The 26,514-nt window shown below is 49.7% G+C and overlaps 1 protein-coding gene across 10 annotated transcripts in view; it reads right to left on the reverse strand.

The window, feature by feature from the left end:
* Trak1 (trafficking kinesin protein 1) overlaps positions 1 to 26,514 on the reverse strand; it is a 127,720-nt gene that overhangs the window by 71,123 nt on the left and 30,083 nt on the right. Inside the window, exon 1 of one of the 10 annotated variants that reach the window (XM_045136708.1) lies at positions 5,986 to 6,375. The exons of 8 other annotated variants lie outside the window; for them this stretch is intronic. In XM_045136708.1, the coding sequence (XP_044992643.1) occupies positions 5,986 to 6,049 (64 nt within the window). In that variant the 5' untranslated portion in view covers positions 6,050 to 6,375. Of the gene's footprint in view, positions 1 to 5,985; positions 6,376 to 26,514 lie in introns of those variants that run through there. One more of the 10 variants, XM_045136711.1, reaches the window with a different exon arrangement.

Here is a 26,514-nt window from a genome sequence, read left to right on the forward strand (position 1 = left end):
ACACCTCGGCCACTTGGTGTGCAGTGTCCCTTACTTGGGGCTGGCCTGAAGTGTTTTAGGACAGGCTGAGTTCAGGTGTTCAAGGTTAAGGCCAGCTTGGAGGTGGCTAATGCCAAGAGGCACTTGCCAGCCCTCACTGGGACTGCTTGTCCAGGGTGACGCCTGCCGAGTTCCTTCACCATGGAGTACTGTGGCAGTTACCTTTTGCTGCTGGCACAAAACACCCACCCAAAAGCAGCTGGTGGGAGGAAAGGGTTTACTTCCGCTTGGAGTCTGAGAGAAAGTTTCACCATGGCAGGGAAACAGCACAAGCAGGAAGCTGGCTCACATGGTCAGTGGTCAGTAGGGAGGAAGCAGAGAGAACGGGCTGGCTCTGCACTCACAAGCCTCAAGGTCTGCCCCGGTGACACCCCTCCTCCAGCAAGGCTCTACAACTTTCCCAATTTGCCGCCAGCTGGGGACCAAGTATTCAATACGCATGAGCTATGGGGGACATTTCATTCACACCACCAAAAATACCAGTGTTTACCTCTGCAACTAAAGGTGTCTGGTGACAACACCCTTTCCAACCACTAGTTCTGACTCCTCCCTTAACCATGTATTAGGATGGATGGCCAATGGTGACTTTCTCATTCCATGACTCCTACTGTTATCAACTGGCTTCTACAGCTGGTAAGACCTTCCCTCCTTCCAACTGGTGACTCATTCATTAATGTACATCAGCATAAGCAGCCAGCCCTCTCATGTCTTTTCCCTGCCCATCTACTACACTCTCGTCTTTCCAGTCTCTGCTCTACAGATCAGGGCAGGCCCATTATAGATGATCATTTCCCCCAAGATCCCACTTATGCCATTTAAATAAATAATGAATGACAACCATAAAAATTCACAAACCTGACATCAAAATAAAAGAGAGATGAATTGAGAGGGGGAGGGGATGTGATGGAGTGGAGTTGCGAAGGGGAAAGTGTGTGGGGGGGAAATTATCATGATTTATTGTCTATAATTATGGAAGTTGTCAATAAAACAATACCAAAAAAAGGAATAAAATAGTCAAGAGGTTAGAGAGAAAAAAAAATTCCCACACCCTTGTCCTAGTCCTCTGGTCAATGCCCTAGTTCCCCCTTCTGTGACTCAGGGAAGACATCATCTCTACTCAGGCTACTTATGGAAGGTCTTTGTCTAAAACAGTTATATCCATATACATTTAACTCCTTTTTAAAGAAGAAAAACAGGCTGAGAGATTGCCCAGATGAGATGGATGCTAGGCTGACAGACTTAAAGCAGTTAAAGGCACTTGCTTGCATAGCCTGCTGGCCTGGGTTCAAGTCCCCAGCACTCACGTAAAGCCACATGCAAAGTGGTGCGTGCACCCATGGCCTCAGAGCACCTTTCATAATGGAAGATGGAGCCAGGAGAACCAGAAGCTCTTTCGGCCAGCTAGTGTGATGTTCATTTGTAGCAGCAAGAGACTCTGCCTCCAAGACAGCAAAGCTTAGACACCTCTAAGTTGTCAGCCTGAGCTAGTGAGACCCTACCTTGAAAAACAATGACAACAACAATTTTTTTTTTTAAAAGCTTCTAACAGAACTTCACTAGAACCATCCATCTCGATCTTGAGGTGACAACAGAGAGGTTGCTGAGATCAGTGAGGAGTACAAGACAACCTTGCCTGTCCTTAGGCGTTTCCATCGTGGAGCAGCAAGTCCTACCGACAACGACGACATCTGCAAAACTTCATACAATCAGTTTCCCCACTTACAAAGCTAATGTGAACTGAACCACCTCCTGCGGTGTCCCATTAATGGGAAGAATGAGCATAGATGGAGGACAAATTTCAAAGGACAACAGCCAAGAGGGACAGGTGGTCACAGCACTGTGCCTCTTCCAAAATGCCATTCACCTCTTCAGAACCAAACTCAATGATTAGTACTGTTTCTGGGAAAATAAGATCAAGTCCTGGCCTGGCTTGTCCCTGCTTGTGAGGCACTTTTCTCTCATGTCCATCTTGGTCACTCTTCCCAAAGGCTCCAGTCAGGGTGGGCTCCCCATTTTCCAGGTGGGTAGTCTGGGTGTGCAGTAGCTCACACAGGTTCCTGGGAACTGTCCCCACTGCATGGCCAAAGTGAGAAACAGGCCTTAAACATGGACTCCAGGCTAAGGTTCTTGCCACTCCCTACCTTCTAAAATATCTACAAAAAGGCAGTTTGGTTGTTTTAAGTACATGCACTTGGACCCAAGCCTTCTGAAAATTTTAAAGTTGATTCACAATCCTTTATGTATTTACTTATTTTTCTGGTGACCAGCATAGGAAATGTAAAACTGTGTGACTGACCAAAAGCAAGATTTTTCCAGCCTCCAGTGCCTGGCATTATTCTCCATGGGAACAGATGGTTCATCAAACACACCCCATATGAAGAATCACGTGAGCACGCAGATTTCTTTGGCCATCTCCTGGTGTGAGTCTGAGGATCTGCATTTTCAGTAAGCAGAGGTTCTACACTAAAGACAGAACTACCCAATGATAGCAAATTACACTTTTGGACTAGAGAGTTTATTTTCTTGAGAGAGGAGAGAAAAAGAGAGAAAGAGGGAAGGAGGGAAGGACAAAATGGGCACACCAGAGCCTCCTGCTGCTACAAATGAACTCCAGATGCACGCACAACTTTGTGCATCTGGCTTGATGTGGGCACTAGGGAATCAAACCCATCAGGCTTTTCAAACAGTCACCTTTAACCACTGAGCAATCTCTCCACCCTGAATTACAGTTTAAACTGTAAACTCTAAGTACAGGTGGGTAGATTCTACAAAGGCTAAGACTGTAACTAGTGGGCTGTCCCTTCACAGTTCTACAGATTAAAGTACTGAGCACTCAACCTTTGATTCTTTTTTTTTTTTTTTTTGCCTTGTTTTGTTTTTTGAGGTAGGGTCTTGCTGTAGCTCAGGCTGACCTGCGATTCACTATGTAGTCTCATGGTGGCCTCGAACTCACAGTGATCCTCCTACCTCTGCCTCCCAAGTGCTGGGGTTAGAGGTATGTTCCACCACAGCCGGCTCTTTTTATGTCTTATTGAGGTAGTCTCACTGTAACACAGGTGGACCTGTAACTTACTCTATTGGGAGCCCAGGCAAAGCCTAACAACCTGGGATCAATTCCCCAGGACCCACATAAATCCAGATGCACAAAGTGGTTCATGTATCTGGAGTTTGTTTGCAGTGGCTAGAGGCCCTGATGTGCCCATTCTCCTGCCTCTCTCTGTAAATAAATAAATAAAAGATTTTTCAAAATTACAAAAGATAAGAGCAGGGCTGGGTGTCTAATGACTTGCATTTAATGATCGATACAAACAAGGCACATGAAGGGTCCAGACCAGCCGGCTTCACCAACGCCAGGAAAGAGCCCCACTAGTTAGAAACGTGTAGACAGATCACCACAAAATGAGCGCACGCGTGAAATCCACTCGGGGGTTTCCTAAGCAGCGCGTTTCTGGGCCTCCATTCCTTTGTTCCTGTTTCTGCCACCTATCTTTACATGCAGGTGTTCCTGCAAACTCTGTGCAGCCCATTTCCTCTCCTCCACCCAGCAACAGGACTGAGGTGAAAGGTCAAGCAAGAATTTTGCTCCCCTGTGCATTCCTTCAGCAATCAGTGTTTATTAATCCTTGCGTGGATGAGCCACTTCCCCTTCCATTTCCTTTGCTCTTGGAAAGGTCACAGCTCAGGGTGCCCTAGGCCAGAGACTCCTCTGAGAACTGCAGAGTAAGAAAATCCTTCTGATGGCCTCCTGTCTCTGCCAAGATCAGCCACGGAGAGCAACTGCTATCATCATATTAGCGGGCAGACAACTGGACAACAAGGGAACTGGGTCCAGATACTAGGAAATCTTCCTCCCCCTCCTCTTAGAGAGCATTCCCAGGAGCCAGGACCATGCCCAACTCATCCCACAGGCCTGTGGCAGACTCACTGCTAGAACCGAGACTCTCCAATCCAATGGGACACTGAAAGATGGCTTTAATCACTTGCTCTAAAAAGTTATGAAGCAGGCTGGGGAGATGGCCCTGAGGCTAAAATGCTTGCCATAGAAAGGGACTGAGTTCAGATCCCCGATGCCCATGTAAATACCAAGTGGGCATAGCAGCCCATTGTAATCCTAGCCCTTGGGAAGAGAAGAGAAGTGGTCTCAGGGCAAGCTGGGAAGCTAGACTGTACCTAGACTAGCTGAATCAGTTGAGGCCAGGGTTCAAATTAGAGGCTCTGTCTCAGTAAATAAGATCGAGGTCAATAACGGTTGCCAACCTCTGGCCTCCATATGCATGCTCACACATATGCACTCATATGCATGCAAACACACACACATAACACTTGCCAAAAAAGCATATTCAAATAAACTCTTGCGAAGCATTTGATGATCCCCAAACCACAAAGGAAACTAGAAGGAGTCAAGAAGAGTTTCCAAACAAGCAAGACCCCCATAGTTGTCTCTTGCAGAATGGTAACAGACTGGGAACTTGCTTCAAGATTTTGAGCTGCAGAGATGGTTTAGCAGTTAAAGCTCTTGGCTGCAAAGCCAAAGGACCCAGGTTCAATTCCCCAGGCCCTATGTAAGCCAGATGCACAAGGTGGTGCATGTGTCTGGAGTTTGTTTGCAATGGCTGGAGGCCCTGGTGTGCCAATTTTCTCTCTCTCTTTGTCAAATGAATGAAAAATTTTTTAAATATCTGTCCAAAAGAAAATTCTTCCTCTTCCTTCAAGACCCTGGGATGTTCAGACATGTACACAAACCTACATGACAACCTTCCTATGCTGTGAGGAATGGGGTACAGCGTCTTGGTACCTTTATATAGCATGCCCCATAAAGCCTCTTGGCCTCTGTGGCAGCCCGCAGCCAGGTGAGGACCTGCAAACAGGAGATAATTATGCAGCTCTTAGCTTACTAACTAGGCCAGCTCCCAGTTTGTTATATCACTCCGGATCATCAAACGTGGTTCTGCTTGGAGCAATCCCGAAACTTCCAATTCAATTAGACAGCACTTGATTGCCTTAAATATTGACAGCCTGTGGGGGGCCTGGGAAGACATCACCACTAGGGAACAGACCTTCAGGGCGCACACATTAACTGTGCCCTTTTCTTTGTGAAGGCTTGTGACTTAAGGGTCATGTTCAAGAAGAAACTGAACACAGCCAAGGACCTGTACAATTTGCTATGCATTCACCCAACACCGCAGGAGACTCGGACTTCCTGGGCCACCCCGCCCTCCGAGGAGGATACCTCTCCATGGCTAGGTTGCCTGTGACCGGAAGCTCTGTGGCCACACAGCTCAAGCACCTCTGGGATGGGCCACACCCTCTACATAAACCTGGACAGTCACATGAGGAGGCAAATTCCTTCTGCCCCTGCCAACACCTCCGCAGCCCAGTCTCACTGACTCGGGCCAGCAGAACTTATTTGAGTCGCCCGCTACATGGGAAGCTGCTGCCACCTGTCTTGGCCTCCCAAACAGCCCCAATGTCTGGCTCAGGAAAGGGTAGGTTCTTGGGGCCTGTTGCTGACCTCCTGAACACACTGCTCAGGTCTCAAGCTTTCTGACACCCGTCTGCCTGCACAGAGCACAGAAATCACATTTCCACACACACACACACACACACACACACACACACGCATGCATGCCTCAAGCCAGAGAATTCAATCCAATAAAAGTCCCATGCTTGTAAGCCTGGCACACCAAAAGCCATTTCCCCATTCGAGGCCAACGGCCTTGTATACTGCAAAGGAATCGCCCTATGTCAAGAGCCCTGCCCACCTGCATTCCCTCCGCTGTACCTTCCAGACTGTCAGAGCCATGTGTACTACATGACTGCTGGCAATGCCAACTCCAGCACCCCCTCCCTTCTGCCCATATCCCTCAGGAGGGTTCAGGACACCACCCCCACACCGAGACAATGCCCCTACACATCCCCGCTCTATTTCCCAGGGGCCCTGATTACCGTCTGTGCATTCTTCATAATACCAGTCTAGTTCATAGTAATCCGCCTCGATAAATTTCTGCATAGTCAGTATTCTCACAGACGATCGGATGGACTTCACGGCGCCATGGACGTCAGGTCAGACGCTGCCATGCCTCCCTGCCCATCCAGAACGCGGGGCAGAAGAGCTTCCCCAAACACAGCCCGATCGAGCTCTGCATTTTTAACGACAGTCTGGAGCCAAAATAGAAAAGGGGCAGCCAAGAGAAAAAAATCCAGGAGGGACAGAAAGGGCGGCAGGCTGCAGAGCTCTGGAGAGACCCTAACCGCCCAGCAGAGGAAGCGGGGCTGGACGGTGGCCCTGAATGGGAGTAGCCTGAATCATCCTATCCAGACAGCCCCAGGGTGACGTCAGGGACACACACCACCACCCGGCCTGCTCCCCGCAAGCCTGCTCCCTGCTCATCTTTCAATCTAACCGTTGCCATAGAAACTAGCTGGCTCTGGAGAAGAAGAAAAAATGATGCAGAAATGGAGGAAATGTCTTCCAGGGATGTTGTGAGCAGAGGCTGAGAGGTGCCACGTGGGGAGAAGGGAGGATGCAGACGGGAGGAGATGGCAGGGCCTAACGACACCATGGCCTCCCACCAAGGGTGGTCAGGCTGCGCGCCCCATCCTGGGTCCCTCCAGAGGGTATTTTCTGTGTCTGAAAAATGCTACCTTTGAAAATCTGCAAAACATGACTTCTGGTTTTCTCTTCTCAACCTGGCTGAAAATATCAATGCTCTTCTTAAAAATTTTTAAGGAAATTTAAAAACTTTTTAAAATGACCACCACCTGAAGGAATGTACATGACTCGTAAAATAGTCACCCAGATGGAGTACAGTTCAATGCTCATGCCTTTCTTCAAACTTCTGAAAAAGTAGCATGTGACAAGCAAACAGAGAACACAATGGCAAGCGGCTGTGCAACACAAGACACCTTAGGTGTCCACACATGCACGTCGAGGAAGAGCCCTCTGTAGAGGACAGCTGCCCTCAGGGGTGGAAGGGAGGAAATGAGGCTCTGGGTCCGTCCTAACAAATGATGAAGAATGGTTTATTTCCATTAAAAAAAAAAAAAACCATTTTTTTTAAAAAAAAAGAACATTTGGAACATCGATTTGTCCTTTTTTTAAAAATTTTTTTAATTTATTTATTTGAGAGCGACAGACACAGAGAGAAAGATAGAGAGAGAGAGAGAGAGAGAGAGAGAGAGAGAGAGAGAATGGGCATGCCAGGGCTTCCAGCCTCTGCAAATGAACTCCAGACGCATGCGCCCCCTTGTGCATCTGGCTAACGTGGGAACCGAGCCTCGAACCAGGGTCCTTAGGCTTCATAGGCAAGCGCTTAACCGCTAAGCCATCTCTCCAGCCCGATTTGTCCTTTTTAAAACATTTACTTACAAGAGCGAAAGAATGGGCATACTAGGGCCTCCTTCTGCCACTGCAAATGAACTTCAAGGCACATGCGCCACTTGGTTCATCTGGCTCATGTGGGTCCTGGGGAATCAAATCCCAGCTGTCAGGCTTTGCAAGCGCCTTTGACCACTGAACCATCTCCCCACCCCAGAACATGGATTAGTTCTAAGCATTTTCATGTTTCATTATAAAAATAAAATCTAGGCTAATTAGACAGGATTTTAGACCCATAGGTTAAACTCCACCCCAAAAGCAGATTTTTCACAACACTTGGAGTTAGATAATTCCTTGTGGTAGAAGATAGTCCTTGGCATTCTGGGGTATTTTGCAGCACCCCTGGCTCAACCCCCACAAAATGCCAATAGTTCTAACCTCCAGATGTGACCACCAAAAATGCCTCCAGATGTTGGTAAATGTTCCCTGGATGCACAACTGTCGGGTTGAAAAATCCTGTCCTGAACCGAACCACTGAGTCCTTCAGCCCGTGGATGGTATCAGCTGGACATCGTAGCAGCACATGCACACAGTGGGCCCTTGGTGTTCCTGGGGGTTAGTTCCAAAGCTCTCAAACACTCAGTCCCTTATATAAAACTGTGTAGATTGCATGCGACTTATTCACAGCCTCTGAGATGATTTAAGTCATCTCTAAAGTGCCCAAAATACCTGAACCAAGGGAATGCAGTGTGGACCACTGCCATACCGTGTGGTTTAGAGATGAATGAGGGACAAACGTCTGCACACGTTCAGTACAGACACTACGCAGGGAGGGGTATTTTCAACCCATAGATATGGAGCCTGCAGATCCAGAGAGCTGTATAAGATTTTGTCTATACAGTGTTATATATAATAACATATGTTTTATATATAATAACATAATACATATGTGTCTGTGTACAGTAGGAAATTGGGAGGAAATCACACACATACACACAGTCTTGGACTCTATTCTTTGTAAAACCTCCTTCAGCCATGGAAGCCGAGGAGCCCTCAATGCTGTCTTGTAAGGTCCAGATTTCCATCCTGCTTCCGTTCCAGAACCCTCCCAGCCCTATGGAGTGCTCTCCTCTCCTCCTCTTAGGGCCACGCAGGCTTCTTGTCACTGGGCCTTGCTTGCACACTGAGCCAGGATGTTATGCCCAGGCCCTCCCACCAGCCAGACATCTGCCCGAGCCCAGGGTCTACCCAGGAGGAGCAGGTCCTGCCCCTGGACTGTGGGATCCTACACCGTTAGCAATGTCAACCAGAAAGGTCTCGAGTCCCAGAAGGGAAAAGAGAAGTTAACGAAAGGACACCAACCACAAACAGGGGAGAAAACCGCCCTTGTGTAGGACAGAGAGACCATTCATGACATTGACAAATCTTGGCTCTAGTTGTTCATAGGCTTTCAGAACCCCTGGCCATGTTGTCCCTCAGCTATCTTCTATACCTTGAAACTCTGGTACCCCTCCAGCATCCCTTCTTCCTCCAAGGCATGCCCAGGCCACCTCCTAATCCTTCCTAGTTACAGGAAAGGCCAGACCCACATCATCCTTTGTGCCCTAGCTCTTGGATACACGTTGGAGGCTTCTAGGCTACCTGATCATTGAATTATTTCCATTCCCCCTGGAACTGCCTGTGATCACAGAATGCAGCTCATCTCTCCTCTCCCTCCGGTCCTTTCTCGCCTCCCTGTGCTGACAGCACCTTGCAGCGCCCGCGGCAACCCGCGGAGGGCTCTCTCAGGTGTCTTTCCTGAAGACAGCTGTCCAGAGGCTGGTGGGACCATACTGTCTGAGGGTTTGTTTGTTCCAAGTCCTTTAAGGTGTGTCTAAAAAGATGGTGACAGGCTTCATACGTATAAACAAATTCAGAACTAACAGATGCCTCAAAAACCAACAGATTCGATCCATTCTGTCAGGGAGGAGAGGGGCTGACATAACTGGGAAACAAGCAAGATCTGGTAAAGGAACCAGAAGCTCCCCTCAGAGCATCACAGGAAGCTTGGACGGAGCGAGAAACCCTTCAAATGAAGGCTTCGCATGCCTACCCTGCAGTGGTAGGAATTTCTCTTAATATTTTATCCATACTGCATCACCTATACAAACAAATAAGAAAGAAAAACAGGAAGACGTGGGGCAATACCATATCAGAGGTAGGAGCCTGGGCTTTTGTAGTTGGATAGTGAAAGTGCGCTTCAGGCTCCTTGACCACCATCTGCCCCTGTTAATTGCACCAGCGCCATCTGTTAATGGGGTGAGTTCAGTGCCTGCTACAGAGACAGAGAGGGGTGTTCGTCAATGGACATACCACACACTGCACTTCACCACAGGCTTGGGACCAAGGGAGTTTGTGATGAGTGTTAGTTGAGATGACCTCCATCATTCTCTTTAGAAAAAGGAAATGAGGACTGGAGAGATAGCTCAGTGGTCAAAGCACTTGCTTGCAAAGTACTGGATTCGTGTCCCTAGTACCCACGTAAAGCCAGATGCACAGAGTGGTGCATTCACCTGGAACTTGTTTGCAGTGGCAGCAGGGCCTGGCATGCCTATTTCCCTCCCCCCTCTCTGCTTGAAAATAAATAGTAGAATTTTTTTTAAAAAAAGGAAATGAGTCTGTGTGAGCAACTAAAAACAGACTACAAATTCCTCACTATGATTCGAGAAGGGAGGCAGAGTCCCAGGGACAGCTTCCCCCAGCGTGCTTACTGAAAAGACCTGGTTTGCAGTAGAGAGCAGAGTGAGTGACGACGGCCTGGCCTGGGGCAGGGAGCAAGGCTTAGCAGCCATGCCTTACTGATCACAGCTAGTACCACATCCAAACACGGCACATGCACACTTCAGTTTTTAAGAAACTGTGGAAGAAATAAAACAGAATGCATCAGTGAGAATAAGGGGGAACAGCACCACCGGAGGAGGGATTTAGTGGTTTCAAAGTGAGCTCCCTGTACCCAAACTCCCATTTGATAGGCTCCGAAAGAGAAAAGAATTCACCCACGCATCTGCAGATACGGTCCCAAGATTAAAATGCAGTGTATATAGCCTTAAATCCAGACCAGTTGCCCCAACTCCTGACCCTAGGCCAGGATTGCACAAGTTCCCCCACCCATGACCTACTCTCCCTCATTCCAGCCCATGCTGGGGAGTCAGGAAAAGACAAAGTTCCAAACACAGCCCCAGAGAAGCTTCGCTGGCACCCATCCACCTCGGTCACTGGCATCTTCACCTATGCCCACACATGGTTGTGAATGCCCGTACCCCTAGCACTTGGGAGTGCTGAGGCAGGAGGATCACTGCAAATCCAAGGCCAGCCCAATCTACAGAGTGAGTTTGAGGCTAGCCAAGGCTATGTAGTGAGATCCTGCCTCAAAAATAAATAATCAATGAATAAATCAAAGTTAAATTGAAAATATCAGCCCCATGTAGAGGTGCATGCATTTAATCCCAGCACTCAGGAGGCTGAAGTAGGGGGATCGCTGTGAGTTTGAGGCCAGCCTGAGACTACACAGTGAATTTCAGGTCAGCCTTGACTAGAATGAGACCATACCTCAAAAAACAAAACAAAACAAAACAAAACAAAAAATTGGAAATAGCAATGTGACTTTTTTTTACTTTTTTTTTGTTACTTTTTATTTATTTATTTGAGAGTGACAGACAGAGAAAGAGGCAGATAGAGAAAGAGAGGATGGGCGCGCCAGGGCCTCCAGCCACACGAACTCCAGACGCGTGCGCCCCCTTGTGCATCTGGCTAACGTGGGTCCTGGGGAATCGAGCCTCGAACCGGGGTCCTTAGGCTTCACAAGCAAGCGCTTAACCCCTAAGCCATCTCTCCACCCCGCAATGTGACTTTTTTATAGTAAGGATTGAACTCAGAACCTTACATATATCAGGCAAGAGCTCTACCACTGAACAATCTCTGTAGCCCTTTTATAATTTTATTTTTAAATATTTTTTATTTTAGGGCTAGAGAGATAGCTTAGTGGTTAAGGTGCTTGCCTGCAAAGCCTAAAGACTCATGTTTGACTCTGTAAGTCCCACATAAGCCAGATGCACAGTAGTGCAAGCACGCAAGGCCACACATGTGCACAAGGGGGCGCACACGTCTGGAGTTCGACTGTAGCAGATGGAGGCCCTGGCACACCCATTCTCTCTCTCTCTTTCTCACTCTCTCATTTAAAAAAAAGGCAGTCTGTTGGGCTTGCCTCAAAAAAAAATGTTTTTTATTCTATTTTTGCTTATTTACTGAGAGACAGAGATGAAGTGGGGGTGGAGAGAATGGGTGTACCAGGGCCTCAAGCCACTGCAAACTCTAGACGCATGTGCCACCATGAGCATCTGGCTTATGTGGGTTCTGGGGAGTCAAACCTGGGTCCTTAGACTGCAGGCAAGCACCTTAACCACTAAGCCACCTGTCCGGCTCTCTATAATTTTATTTTTTTCTCAATTTTTATTAACATTTTCCATGATTATAAAAAATATCCCATGGTAATGGTAATACCCTCTCCCCCCCCCCCGCTTTCCCCTTTGAAATTCCATTCTCCATCAAATTGCCTCCCCATCTCAATCATTCTACTTACATATATACAATATCAACCTATTAAGTACCCTCCTCCCATCCTTTCTCTTCCCTTTATATCTCCTTTTGAACTTACTGGCCTCTGCCACTGAGTTTTTTCCTTCTCACACAGAAGACCAATCATCTGTAGCTAGTATCCACATATGAATGAGAACATGGATTTCTGGGCCTGGGTTACCTCATTTAGTATAATCCTTTCCAGATCCATCCATATGATTTTATTTTTGAGACAGAGTCTCACTAAGGTGCCCAGGATGTCCTTGAACTTACTCTGTAGCCCAGGCTTGTCTCAAACTTGTGATCCTCCTGCCTTCATGCAAACAGCTCAGAATACTGCTTGCCATCATGTCCAGCTCAGTGCAACACACTATTTCCAGTTTTTTCATCAGCATGCATGGACAAAAAGTGCCCCATCACCTATGAACAGCACGTTAGCCCTGAAGTGCCTAGATCTGATACCCCAAAGTGTGGTGGTTGGAGTGTGAAATGTCCCCCATAGCCTCATGTGCCTGTCACTACACCTTAGCTGGTGGGACCTTTGGGAGGTGGGCCTTCCTGGAGGAGGTATGTGACTGGTGGAGCCTTTGGGAGGTGGAGCCTTGCTGGAGGAGGTGTGTGACTGGTGGGGCCTTTGGGAGGTGGAGCCTTGCTGGAGGAGGTGTGTGACTGGTGGGGCCTTTGGGAGGTGGAGCCTTGCTGGAGGAGGTGTGTGACTGGTGGGGCCTTTGGGAGGTGGAGCCTTGCTGGAGGAGGTGTGTGACTGGTGGGGCCTTTGGGAGGTGGAGCCTTGCTGGAGGAGGTGTGTGACTGGTGGGGCCTCTGGGAGGTGGAGCCTTGCTGGAGGAGGTGTGTGACTGGTGGGGCCTTTGGGAGGTGGAGCCTTGCTGGAGGAGGTGTGTGACTGGTGGGGCCTTTGGGAGGTGGAGCCTTGCTGGAGGAGGTGTGTGACTGGTGGGGCCTCTGGGAGATGGAGCCTTGCTGGAGGAGGTGTGTGACTGGTGGGGCCTCTGGGAGGTGGAGCCTTGCTGGAGGAGGTGTGTGACTGGTGGGGCCTCTGGGAGGTGGAGCCTTGCTGGAGGAGGTGGGTGACTGGTGGGGACTTTGGGAGGTGGAGCCTTGCTGGAGGAGGTGGGTGACTGGTGGGGCCTCTGGGAGGTGGAGCCTTGCTGGAGGAGGTGGGTGACTGGTGGGGCCTCTGGGAGGTGGAGCCTTGCTGGAGGAGGTGGGTGACTGGTGGGGCCTCTGGGAGGTGGAGCCTTGCTGGAGGAGGTGGGTGACTGGTGGGGCCTTTGGGAGGTGGAGCCTTGCTGGAGGAGGTGTGTGACTGGTGGGGCCTTTGGGAGGCGGAGCCTTGCTGGAGGAGGTGTGTGACTGGTGGGGCCTTTGGGAGGCGGAGCCTTGCTGGAGGAGGTGTGTGACTGGTGGGGCCTTTGGGAGGCGGAGCCTTGCTGGAGGAGGTGGGTGACTGGTGGGGCCTTTGGGAGGCGGAGCCTTGCTGGAGGAGGTGGGTGACTGGTGGGGCCTTTGGGAGGCGGAGCCTTGCTGGAGGAGGTGGGTGACTGGTGGGGCCTTTGGGAGGCGGAGCCTTGCTGGAGGAGGTGGGTGACTGGTGGGGACTTTGGGAGGCGGAGCCTTGCTGGAGGAGGTGTGTGACTGGTGGGGACTTTGGGAGGCGGAGCCTTGCTGGAGGAGGTGTGTGACTGGTGGGGCCTTTGGGAGGCGGAGCCTTGCTGGAGGAGGTGTGTGACTGGTGGGGCCTTTGGGAGGCGGAGCCTTGCTGGAGGAGGTGTGTGACTGGTGGGGCCTTTGGGAGGCGGAGCCTTGCTGGAGGAGGTGGGTGACTGGTGGGGCCTTTGGGAGGCGGAGCCTTGCTGGAGGAGGTGGGTGACTGGTGGGGCCTTTGGGAGGTGGAGCCTTGCTGGAGGAGGTATGTGACTGGTGGGGACTTTGGGAGGCGGAGCCTTGCTGGAGGAGGTGGGTGACTGGAGACAGGCCTTAGTGGTTACTAGTGCAACACATTGGGTGCTCAGAGCTAGTTTCATGTGACCCAGGCTTCCTAATGAAGCTTCCCCTCAAGACTGTAAGCCAAAATAAACCCTTTCTTTTTTAAAAAGTTTTTCTTATCATTTTATTTATTTATTTATTAGATACAAAGAGACAGAGGGAAAGAGAGAGAGAGAGAAAAAAATGGGCACACCAGGGCCTCTAGCTACTGCAAATGAACTCCATATGCATGCACCACAATGTGCATCAGGCTAACAAGGGACCTGGAGAATCGAACTTAGCTCCTTAAGCTTCACAGGCAAGCACTTAACTGCTAAGCTGTCTCTGTAGCCCCAAAATAAACCCTTTCCTTGCAGACATTGGTTCTGGTTGGCTGTTTGGTCCCATATAGGAGAAGGTGACTGAGCACAAAGAGAACACACTTCACCACAGCTAGAGGGAAGTGGTTGCGTTGGTAAGCCATGACGCCACAGTGAATACCCAAAGAAGGAGACAAGCCAGTGAGCCAGGCAATTAATATACAAAGGACGGGAGACTATAATAGGGAGCTATTTCCATCCCATCAGAGGAAGTCAGGTAGGTGTGTGTGACTGTTCCATTTCTGCCACAAATGCCTTCTCCAAGCACAGCACTGTATGCCTCTGAGTGGGGTAGTTATGAATAATAAGCCAACCGGATGTAGGGTGAGGAGGCAGGAACCAGGGACAGAAAGGCCTGGTGTTGTGGGCACAAATCACACCCAGAGAGGAGGATGTTCAGACTCAGGGCTGCAAGATGACGGATCACCAGGTAACCCAGAAGGACTTGGAGGAGAGCAGACAACGCGTGCAGCTCCCTAACTCCTGAGGTAAATGCTCACTATAACCTTGTCAACGGTCACGGCAAGACACTAACAAACCTTGTATGTGTCTTCAAGCCTGGACAGGCATGAGTGTCATGAAGATAGGACACCAGGTAATGTCAAAGCAGCCGAAGGTCGACCATGCATCATTGCAGAGAATGAACCTGGTTGAAGATCCCCCTAAAAATATACCACCCAGGAGCCGTATGTCAAAATTATCATCATCGCAACTTCAAGAAAGGTTTCAAGGTGACATCACCCTAAATCCAGCTGCCTGTAGGGCAGGAGAAAAAGCGGGAAGTCATAGAGACAAGGGCTGGGGGGAGGCATCTTCAAGCCCAGGAGCACCAGGGATACCCAGCTACCACGACACGTCACAGAGAAACACAAAGCCACACTCAGAGCCTCCCGAAGGAACACCCCACCTGGACACCCGGAATCCAGGCTTGTGGCCTGTAGAATTGGATCACCGTACATCTCTACTATGCTAGGCCTCCAGGCTTGTGGCCACTTGTTAAAAGCTCTAAAAAAAATAAACTTAGGGCTGGAGAGATGGCTTAGCGGTTAAGCGCTTGCCTGTGAAGCCTAAGGACCCCGGTTCGAGGCTCGGTTCCCCAGGTCCCACGTTAGCCAGATGCAAAAGGGGGCGCACACATCTGGAGTTCGTTTGCAGAGGCTGGAAGCCCTGGCGCGCCCATTCTCTCTCCCCCATTCTCTCTCTCTCTCTCCCTTTATCTGTCTTTCTCTCTGTGTCTGTCGCTCTCAAATAAATAAATAAAAATTAAAAAAATAAATAAATAAACTTACATGACTATTCTAAGCAATTTTCCCACTGTCTGCTAAGATTGATGGGGGAGGGTGGAGGGATTGCTTAGCAGTTAAGGCCCTTGCCTGCAAAGCCAAAGGTCCCAGATTCAATTCCCCAGGACCTACATAAGACAGATGTACAAGGTAGCACATGAGTCTGTAGTTTGTTTGCAGTGGCTGAAGGCCCTGGCATGCCCATTCTCCCTCTCTCTCTTTCTCTCTCTCTCTCTCTCTCTCTCTCTCAAGTAAATAATAAAATTTTAAAGCAAAGATTTCAGAGATCACCAAAAAAATGAATGTAACCCACTTAATCATGCTATATAACACAGGTACCAGGGGGATTGCTATAGAACCCCATGCCTCAAGCCCCCTCTGAAACACAGTCCCAGGATCTAGAGCTTTCTTCCCTCAGAAAGCATTGCCCACGTTCTGTCTGCATGTGGCAGAGGCCAGGACGCCTGAGGCAGGAGAGAAGGAAGCCCACAGAAACCCAGGATCGAGCCTGAAACTGGCCAGCCCAGCAAGCTTATCCACTCGCCAGACGCTCCTCAGCTCTCGCTCTGCCCTTCGCTGTGGAGTAGTTCTCTCTCTTCCTCCCTCCCTCTGATCTCCATTGTTGCAGAGCATTGCCTCTGCCAGTCACCAGGCACCCATGGCAGAAGGCGGGCTGCTAAGGAACAGCTTGCTGTCGAATACCAGCAACTCACTCCAGGCACACACACCCAGGAAGGTGGGGGAAGGAAGCAGCTTTCACAGAAGCACCCACAAACACAGAAAGCACAGAGCCTGGTACCTCCATATCCAGGCAGCTCTCACCAATGCCAACGCCATGTGGGGCAGGGAAGAGAAGTGTGCCTGTGTCGCCACATCAGTGAGAGAAGTCAGGATCAGGGCTCAGCAGGTAAGCATGCTTGCTGCTCATGCGTGAGGAGCTGAGTTGGAGCTCCAGCACCTACATATAAGAAGGATTCCCAGGGCTGGAGAGATGGCTTAGGGGTTAAGTGCTTGCCTGTGAAGCCTAAGGACCCCGGTTCGAGGCTCGATTCCCCAGGACCCACGTTAGCCAAATGCACAAGGGGCGCATGCGTCTGCAGTTGGTTTGCAGTGGCTGGAGGCCCTGGCACGCCCATTCTCTCTCTATCTGCCTCTTTCTCTCTGTGCCTATAGCTCTCAAATAAATAAATAAAAATAAACAAAAAAATAAAATAAAATAAAGAAGGATGTCCATGGCTCTGTGTGACTGTGTCCCCAGCACTGAGGGCAATGGATGGGTAGTAGATCCCTCACTAGGGCTCAATGGTCAGCCAGTGTAACCCAAACCCTGTGAGCTCCAGGTTCAGAGAGAAACTCTGTCTCAGGAAATTAGGTGAAGGAGTGCTAGAGAAGGATTCTGCACACGTGTGCATGGCGTGGAGGTGTATCTGCACACGTGTGCATGTGCATACAGCACACAAACACTGCTGTGCAGGTCTGACATCTCTTGTCTGTGACCAGCAGGTCACATAGTGGACCCACAGCTTCAAATGACAAACTACAGGCCAGAAAGACCCCAAACCTTGCTGACAGTGGCAGCCTGAGCTGAGCTGTCGTGCATGGCAGCCTCCCACCTGAGCTGGGTCCAGCTTTGTCTCAGACATGCTGAATTCACAGTCAGTCTGTACAGAATGGCTTGCCAGACATTTTGTTCTTGAAAAGAAGAAAGACAGTCCATGCTGGAATCTGGTTTGATTAAAAAAAAAAGAAAGTGGGGCTGGGGAGATTGCTTGGTGGTTAAGGCACTTGCCTACAAAGCCAAGGACCCAGGTTCGATTCCCCAGGACCCACGTAAGCCAGATGCATAAGGTGGCGCATGTGTCTGCAGCTCATTTGCAGTGGCTGGAGGCCCTGGCACACTATATTTTCTCTATCTGCTTCCGTTCCCCCTTCCTCCCCCCTCTCTAATAATTAAATAAATAAAATATTAAATAAATAAATAAAATGGCAATGAGCCCTGGACCACAAGGTGGGATGGCCATAGGTATGAGGGCCTGGCTGGGCTCTAGCATGGGGCTGTTCACCCTTCTTCAATCCTGATCAATTCTGATCCCCCAGTGCCAGCATCCAGGCCCTCGGCTAGGAGGCTAAAGTGTGGGAAGTTGACTGCAGGGGGCCACCCTGCCCCCACCTGGGATCCTGCAGGTCTCTGCATCAGCTCCAGGGCAGGTAGCTGGGCCTAGGGGAGAGGTGCTCCTGGGAGGAGGGGGCAGGACAGAAGGCCCTGGGCTCTCAGCTCCTCGCCTGTGGTGAGCAACATGACAGGAAGGAAGGGCAGCCTCCTTTACACGGTAGAGTCCATGGCCACTACTCAGAAACAAGTTCATCATGTGTGCATTTTGTCATTGTGTGTGTGTGTGTGCGCGCGCGCGTGTGTGTTTCTAAATGCCTTTCTCTCTGGGAACCTCCGGGAAGCAGACACCTGTACTGTTAGCAGAGATGTCCACACCTCAGAGTGATATTGCCTCAGGGATTAGCTGCTCCACCCGATTCTACGAGGCTTTCAGAGAAAATGTGCTGCACTGTTCTATGGTTACACTTACACACATACACACCACTGCCACCACCACCACACCACACAGAGAGAGAACCTTCCATATACAAGATAGGTATCTCCTTGGTGACCATTAGGACATATTGTTCCAACTTTCCAAGAGTTCCTTCATGGACAGCAGCTTCAACCCACTAGGAGACAGCTAAGATGGCTTCTCTCAAGAAAATCTTAGCTTGCTGAGAACATGGATTAGCAGGTTAAGAGCACTTCCTGTGCAAGCGTAAGGGCCTGATTTGCCTTAAACTCAATTCCCCAGCACCCACATAAACAGCCGGGCATGGCCATTCACAACTAATAGCCCAGTCCTCTGAGGAGTGGGGACCGGAGAATTTCCGGGGCTTGCTAGTCAACCAACCTATCCTGGGTTGAGTGAGAGATTCAAGGAAAGAAGCAGATGAGCAGCAGAGGAAGGGCACCTGCCGTTCTCCTCTGGCCCCAGCATAAGCGCACATGGTGTGCACATCTGCAAAAACACATCCATGTTCCGCACCACACGATACATACTACACACACACACAACTCACACACAGATGTGCAAAATAATAAAAAGAAAATCTTGGGATGCATTCAGACTTCAAAAGGCCAAATTTGGTAGTTTGGGACAAAATCCTTACAAATAGTGTCTGGCCTGGTGTCTGGAAGAAAAGGGATTTGGTTAAATAAGAAGAGATCCCAAATTAGGGGTGAAAAACCTATGCATTTAAATACCTCAAAAGTACACAAAAGCTGGGATTGGTGGTGCAGGCCTGAAATTCTAGAACTTGGGAGATGGAGGCAGGAGAATTATGACTTCAAGGCAAGGCTAGGCTACAAGAGAATTTAAGACCAGCCTGGGGACTTAGGCAAAATCTGGCTCAAAACAATAACAAAAATCCACATGAGATCTTTTTACATGAAGAGAAGAAAACGCGCTCTGAGCCTGAGGAGATGGCATCGTGTCACAGAAGGTGCCGGGCCATGATGGGCTAACCATGCTGCTAGCCCTTCCTGTGTGGCTTGGGGCACAGGGCACACGGGAGAAGACCTCTGATTTTTAAAATAAGGACAGAAGCTGAGGGGATTGCTCAGTGGTCAAAGGCACTTGCTGGCAAAGCCTGATGGCCCACGGGTGCGATTTCCCATTACCCACATAAAACCAGATGCGCAGACTGACACATGCGTCTGGAGTTCTTTTGCATGGCAAGAGGCCCTGGCGCGCCTATTCACTCCCTCTTTCTCTCTTGTAAATAAAATAAAATAAAATGAGGCTAGGGAGCAGCCTTTCATTCCGAGAGCCCTGGAAGGATGCAGGGTTCCCAGAACACAACAAGCACACATGGGACTCCTGTTCATTCCCACTCACCGCCATCCTCACCACCCAGCAGAAATGCAAGGTGAACCTGAAATGGTGAATTCCATGCCCAAAGAGTGAGGCATCCAACAATATCCAAACCTTCATGCCCATTGGGTGGGGTGGAGCACCAGGAGTTTCCCGAGCTCCCCTCCTACCAGGATGATGCCTCATCGCTTCATCATGAACACGCGATTTGGCGGTTTCCCACTGACCCCGCCGCTCCACACAAGGCGGCCCAGAGCCAGCCGCTTTCGCTGCATTACTTTAAGGGAACACTTAGTCCGAGAGTCAGCAACGCTCCAGTTTAAACAGACTTGGGCAGACTGGCAGCTTCAAGCCCTGTAAACCCATTTCTAGACATGCGTCTGGAAGGAAACAGGCTTCAGGTGTACAGAACCTCACACCAATAACCCATGTGTTATTATGGGAGAATTCAGACTAGCCTAAATAAATGGCTAATGGTGGGAAAAACACAAGGTAGAAATGAAAAATATAGTAAGCAATGGGGAAAATTTTGCTTTTCAAGAAGTTTGCCAAGTGTTGTGGCACATGCCTATACTCCAAGCACTCAGGAGCCTGAGGCAGGAGGATCCCCATGACTCAAAGGCCAACCTAGATGACAGAGTGACACCCTATCTCAAAACAAAGCAAACGAAAAATAGAGGAAAAAAAGATTTTTCCTGACAAAGGAAATGGTTGGTATACAAAACTAATTTTAAAAGCATCGTGTTTCCAAGTACAGAATAAATATTTTGCATTTAAAAAACCCAGAAAAATCTCACAAGAAGAAGAGATTGGTATTACTAACTTATTCATCATTTTTGTTTTCATTTTCCCAATAATTTTAAATAAGCACACTTTAGTGACCAGAAAGAAATGCTAAATTGTTTTCTTTAATCTATGATCTTTTTTTTCCCCCAGTTTTCAAAGTAGGGTCTCACTGTAGCCTAGGCTGACCTGGAATTCACTATGTAGTCTCAGGCTGGCCTCAAACTTATAGCTATTCTCCTGAGTGCTGGGACTAAAGGTGTGAGCCACCATGCCTAACTCTAAGATCTTTTTAAAGAAACATTCTCCACTCTATTCTTTTTGTGTGTGTTGTGCAGGTGTGCATACATGTCCATGCATATGCATGTGCAGGTGAGGGTATGTGGGGTGAGCAGAGGTAGATGTTTGGTGTCTTCCTAACTTCGTTTTTGGAGATCTTTCACCCATTCAGCTGTTCTAGTTAGCCACCAAGCGCCTGGGTTCCTCCTGTCTGCCACCCCAGGGTGGGACCACAGGAGCATGCCACCACACCTGGCTTTTACATAGGGCTGAGAACCCAAAGCCAGGCCCTTGTGCTTTCACAGCAAGCACTTTACCAAATGAGCCGCCTCCCCAGCACTCCAGGTAGTAGTGTGGAAAGGGAAGGGTCTGGTTAAGCTCCCATGTCATCTGGATGTGATGGCCCATGCCTGTCACCCCAGTACTCGTGAGGATGGGGCAGAAATACCATGAGTTCAAGGCCAGGCTGGGATACACAGTGAGACATTGCCTCAAAGTAGTTGTTAAAGTCACGGCCGGCTGCTCAGTGGACTCGCACAGCAGCCAGGGCAGATTCCAGTTCTTTGGGTCTAGGCCTATGAGCATGAATTACAGACTCAGGCTCCTCACAACATTTGTGCAACCATCTTTGCACACACTCACACGCCTGTGACCATGGGGACACAGTGGATCAAGAAAGATGGGAATTCCCCACTCTCTCTATATGCCTCTCTCTCTCTCAAATGAATAAATTTTAAAAATAATTTTTTTTTAATATTTAAGAGCTGGAGAGATGGCTTAGCAGTTAAGGCACTTGCCTGCAATGCCAAAGGACCCAGGTTTGATTCCCCAGGACCCAGATGCACAAGGTGATGCATGTATCTGGAGTTCATTTGCAGTGTCTGGAGGCCCTGGAGCAACCATTCTATTTGCCTCTCTCTTTCCCTCCCCGCCCCCCGTCTCTCTCTCTCTCTCAAATGAATAAATAAAAAAGTAAAATTAAAAACTCTTTTAAAAAGATGGGAATTCTTGCAAGCTCCACTTCATGGGCGGCCAGAGTCCAGGCATGGAGGGCCCGCACAGAACTCCTGCCCCAACTCCCCGATAAGAAGCTCAGACTCTGCATCCTTGTATAATTCTGGTTATAGTTGGTTCACATTTAAGCTTTAGAAATTTAATACAATGCCAGGCGCGGTGGTGCACACCTTTCTTTAATCCAAGCACTTGGGAGGCAGAGGTAGGTGGATCGCTGTGAGTTCAAGGCCATCCCGAGACTCCATAGTGAGTTCCAGGTCAGCCTGGGTTAGAGTGAGACCCTATTTAAAAAAAAAAAAAAAAAAAAAAAAAACCTGAAAAAAATTAAAACACAAAAGAAGCAGGCTTATAGTAGCTTCCAGGCTCTCCCTCCTCCCACACGTAAGGCCAAGGGACTCAGCTGAGAACTCCTCCAAAGGCCCTGGGAGCTGCCTACACCGTGGGTCCAGCCCTGTGCAAAGTCCCTGGGCTGGGTCATGGAAGATCAATGTCGCAGGCGATGGCTCATCTCCTTAGTCAGAAGGCCTCGCCTGGGACTCCAGTCCTGGAAAGATTACACATGCCCGTTGGTCACTACGTATCGACTGGCCGCTTCGTTAAAAGCACTTTACGGTAAAAGCAAACTGTAACAATATCCCGAAACGTGTTTGCTTCTGAACTGGGGTCCTCTTCCTCATGAAAAAGACGGTTCCTGGTCAGCTCCGAGGTGGCGTGGTCAGCAAGGCGTCTGCATGTGGCACACAGCAAAGAGGTCCTTGGACCAGTGCCCGTCACCAAAGGTTATTTAAGAGACCCGGGAAGGAATTCCAACAAGGAGTCAGAGGCACCTAACGGCCAACACAGCATGAGTCACCCGGTGCCTGCTGAATGGTGGTGACTGGGAAGGTCATGGGCACCGTGACCCTGGAAGAGAGGTGGGAGCGGCAGGGGACGAAATCAAGTTGCATTTGGCTGTACGTCCCATGGGGCGTGACTGTGAGCCACGAAAACAATCAACCATATATTTTATAAATAAATAAGCAATCTACATATCCTAACATGGAGGTTTGGGGTATTTTAGTGTTTTTTTTTTCTTTCACATTTTACCAGGTTAACTTCAGTGTTTCTTGTTTAAAATCATGTATGTGAGTGTGTGTGCATGAGTGTGCATGTGTGCATGTGCCTGTGTGTGTGAGATGTGTGTGAAGGCCCGAGGACAACTGTGATCCCCAGGAATGTCACCCACCTCTGTTGGGACAGGGTCTCTCATTGGCTGAAGCTTGAGAGTGGGGTACAGTTAGGGTGATTTGACCCCTGAAAATAAAAAAGGCAGGAAAGTCTGAACTTGCTTAAGATGACCCAACTTCTTATATCTTGGCTAGTTCCCTAGACCTGTTTCTCCACAAACAACAAGGACCCCTCCTGGGAGGGAGGTCTTTCATAGCATTTAAACAGTGTGGTTGGTCAAGTTCAGCCCCTGGAACTTGGTGTCAGGGCTAACCTCTTCCTGAGACAGCCCCTAGCCCTAACCAACCAGCCGTCCCTCTGGTTCACCTGAGCCAGGAGACAACCCATCACCCTAAGGTTATAAACACCTTTGCAAGGGGAAGGCAGGCTCTCTGACCACTTGGGAACTTCCAGCGGTGGGTGAGTTTTTCCCTTGGTTGGTCCTGGGCTGGCTTGGCCCGGGTCCAGCTGGGTTGAACCAAGGGGAGGACCCCTAGCCCTTACTCTCCACACTTGACCCCCCTCCAGCTCCCCACATGGCAGGAGCTCCCTGAACTTCCTTTCCACGGTTTTCCCGGGCCCTCCATGTGGGATCTCTAGCCACGTGGGTGCCTTTCCTTGGCTCGGTACTTCCTTCAATAAACATAATAATTTAATGACTATCCTTCTCAGTCTTTTTTTCATTCAATTCTTTGATTAAAATCAGAAACGTACCTAGAGCTTGGAGTTCAAGGAATTTCCTGGACCCTGAGCACCCGGTTACAAGCTCGCTGATTAGGCTACTTGGTCCTGCTAGCAAGCCTCAGGGGTTCTCCAGTCTCATCCTCCCCAGTTCTGGGACTACAGGCGTGCACCACACCCCTCCCAAACTTTGCTTGTCTGTATTGAAGATAGAATGTAGGTCCCTAGCCCAGATTCATTCTTAAATTAGAAGTGTGTCTTTCTTTGCACAGCTACTCTGAGAGAGAGTGAGTAAGGGTATGGAGTCGGACCAGACAACCTGTGCCTGAAAGTCAGGATTCCTCTCTGCCGTGTGACCTTGGGGAAGCTTCCAAATGCTGCAAGCCTTGGTCCCTCCACTGTACCACGAGGAAAGCAGGAAGCCAACCCAGAGGTCACTGAGGTGAAGGCAGGTTCACAAAGTGCAGGACGTGGGGCCTGTGCACAGGAAGTGCCCCACGCGGGCTGTTCTGGCTCCCCGTTCCCACCCAATCTCAAATGTCCCATACTTACCAAGCCACTTGCTTTATTTTTCTGCACTTCTCAGATTTGTCAGGACTTAAAAGTCCACCTGGCTGGGAAAGTGCTGAAAGATTTTCAGAAAGGCTCAGCTGACCCTCAGTGAACTTAGGTGGAAACTCAGAGCCTCCTCTCTCCTCCCTGCCAGCGGAGGAGGGAGGGCAAAGCGAGGCTCGTCCACCCGGGAAGCAGTGGGGTTTGGTCCCCAAACCTGATGGCCGGGCTGCGTCTGCCCTGGACACTCAACAGCAAGTAGAGCTGACGGAGAGCCCTGCACCCCCTCCACCCTCCATGGGGTATCACTGCCCTACTGGGTGCAGACAACCGGTCCAGAATGGATCTTGGGGACTATGTCTTCTCATACAATGACCCGGCACCGCGGTGAGTCACAGTGCAGTGAGTCACAGGTCACCTAGGTGAAATATGTGTAAACAAACATACAAAATCCAAATAAGACACTAGGTGCAGAGCTCAGCCCCTACCCTAGGCCCTCTACATGCCACTCTGCCCATTTGGCAAGGCCCATGGAGAACTCCCCGGAAGAGCGATCTGAGGACTTAAAATAAAAGCAAATCTTGCTGGCTGGGGCAGCGCACACCTTTGATCCCAGCACTCAGGAGGCAGAGACAGAAGGATCACTGTGAGTTTGAGGCCAGCCTGGGACTACAGAGTGAGTTCCAGATCAGCATGGGCTACCTTGAAAAAAATAGTAATGATAAAATAAAAAGTGAATCCTGCCAAGGGAGATGTAGTGTCTACGGGTGCCAGGTTCCCAAGGCCGGAGACAATCCTGTGTTGTGAACTGAGTGGTGATGCAAGCGCTTCTGCATGAACGTGCCACACAAGGAGGCTGCGGGCACAGCAAATGACAAGCGCCACCTCCAAGCAGTGAGCAGAGGCAGACAGGCCCCTTGCTGCGTGATGCGAAAACAGCCATGACTTCCACCGGCGACAAAGTGCTGCAGGTACCAGCCACCTCGTTGTGTTGTCTAAGTTGATGATGCCAGAAAATGGTGCAAGTCACCAGAAGATAATGGCAGTAATGATGATGTCAGCCTCTTTTCCACAGAAGTTCCTCAAACCTCCAAGTTCTCTCTCCGGGTCATCGGGGATGGGGGGTGCTGGCGCAGGACTTCAGCTTCCAGCTTAGGGTCCTGTATTTCAGGGTTCATGCTTGACCCATCACTTAATAGATACGTAAACAATAGCCACTTTGTGGCAGTTTGAATGGGAAATCTCCCTCTCCCACCTCGCCCGCCGTAGCCTCATGTGTTTGTGATTAAGCCTAATACTTAGTCCCCAGGTGCTGGAGCCTTTGGGTGGTGGAGCCCTGCTGGGGGGGGTGCATCGCTGTGGGGGGTGGGGGGGGCTTGGGATGTTCTAGTCCAGCCCCCTTGCAGTGCCAGCGAGCCCACTCTTGCTGCCCCCACCGCGCTGCGGATGTGTGATGGTGTGAGCCAGCCCCCTGCTCCTGCTGTGAAGAAACTCCTGGAAACTGTAAGCCAGGAAGAAGCCCTTTCCTTCCACAAGCTACTTTGGTTGGGTGTCCTGTCCCGGCAGTGACAAGGTGGCAAATACACCGCTCCAAGCGCAGGGAGCCCAGGGAGAAAGCGCAGAAGGAAGGGAGCACGTTCGGCACCTCTGCTCAGGGTTGACTTCAGTCCTCCCCATTTTACTGCAAGTTGTGGTCTCCGGTTTAAAAAACAAAATTAGAGGCAAGTCGGGATCTCTACGACAAAGAAATTAAGAGTGACTGGAGGTGAGCTGTGCAGGGACCCTTTGCATCTCAGCAGTGAGGACTCTGGAAATGAAGTGCCAGTGGCGCATCTGGCAAGGGGGCTAGTCTATGTCGGAACGCTGGGGTCATGTTGGCAGGGAGAAGAGGGAGAAGGATTAGGAAGTGAGCTTCTTTGAACTCCTTTCTTCAGATAGCCAGCCAGGTACCAGGCGCCCCTGGGGTTATCTAGAAAGCAGCGGCAGGGGTGGGTCGCCGGGTCTTCATCTGGACAGATTTCTCGGTGTCCTGCAGTAGTATGTTGAATTCCTGAAACTTGCTAACTCCTTCATTCTCCACTGCCAACTCTAATGGAACTTTTACTTCTGTGTTTACTTAAGTATCAAACTAAAAGCAAACAAAAGCCACCACCTCAACTTCAGCCCAGGGACAAACAGACTTTAGAAGGGGTTGACGTTGTGGGGTAAGCTCTGGGCCTCCCACATTCTACCTCCTCTGCAACAAGCCAGCCCCACCCAGCTGTAAATGTTTTAGAGGGACCAGTGAGGCAGCGTCTATGAACATCTTGTGAAAACTGAATTGTGTCTCCATGGATGGTGCTGGAAGTATGTCGAGAGCATTGAGGGATGAGTCACTGTGTGCAAGAAGGGACCCAGGAGCCCCCTGTGATAGAGCCAGCAAGACAGGGCCCTGAAGAATCACAGAAGAGTAAGTCACACGGGAGAGT

Source organism: Jaculus jaculus, chromosome 17 (genome assembly GCF_020740685.1).
Source record: "Jaculus jaculus isolate mJacJac1 chromosome 17, mJacJac1.mat.Y.cur, whole genome shotgun sequence".
Taxonomy (NCBI): Eukaryota; Metazoa; Chordata; class Mammalia; order Rodentia; family Dipodidae; genus Jaculus; species Jaculus jaculus.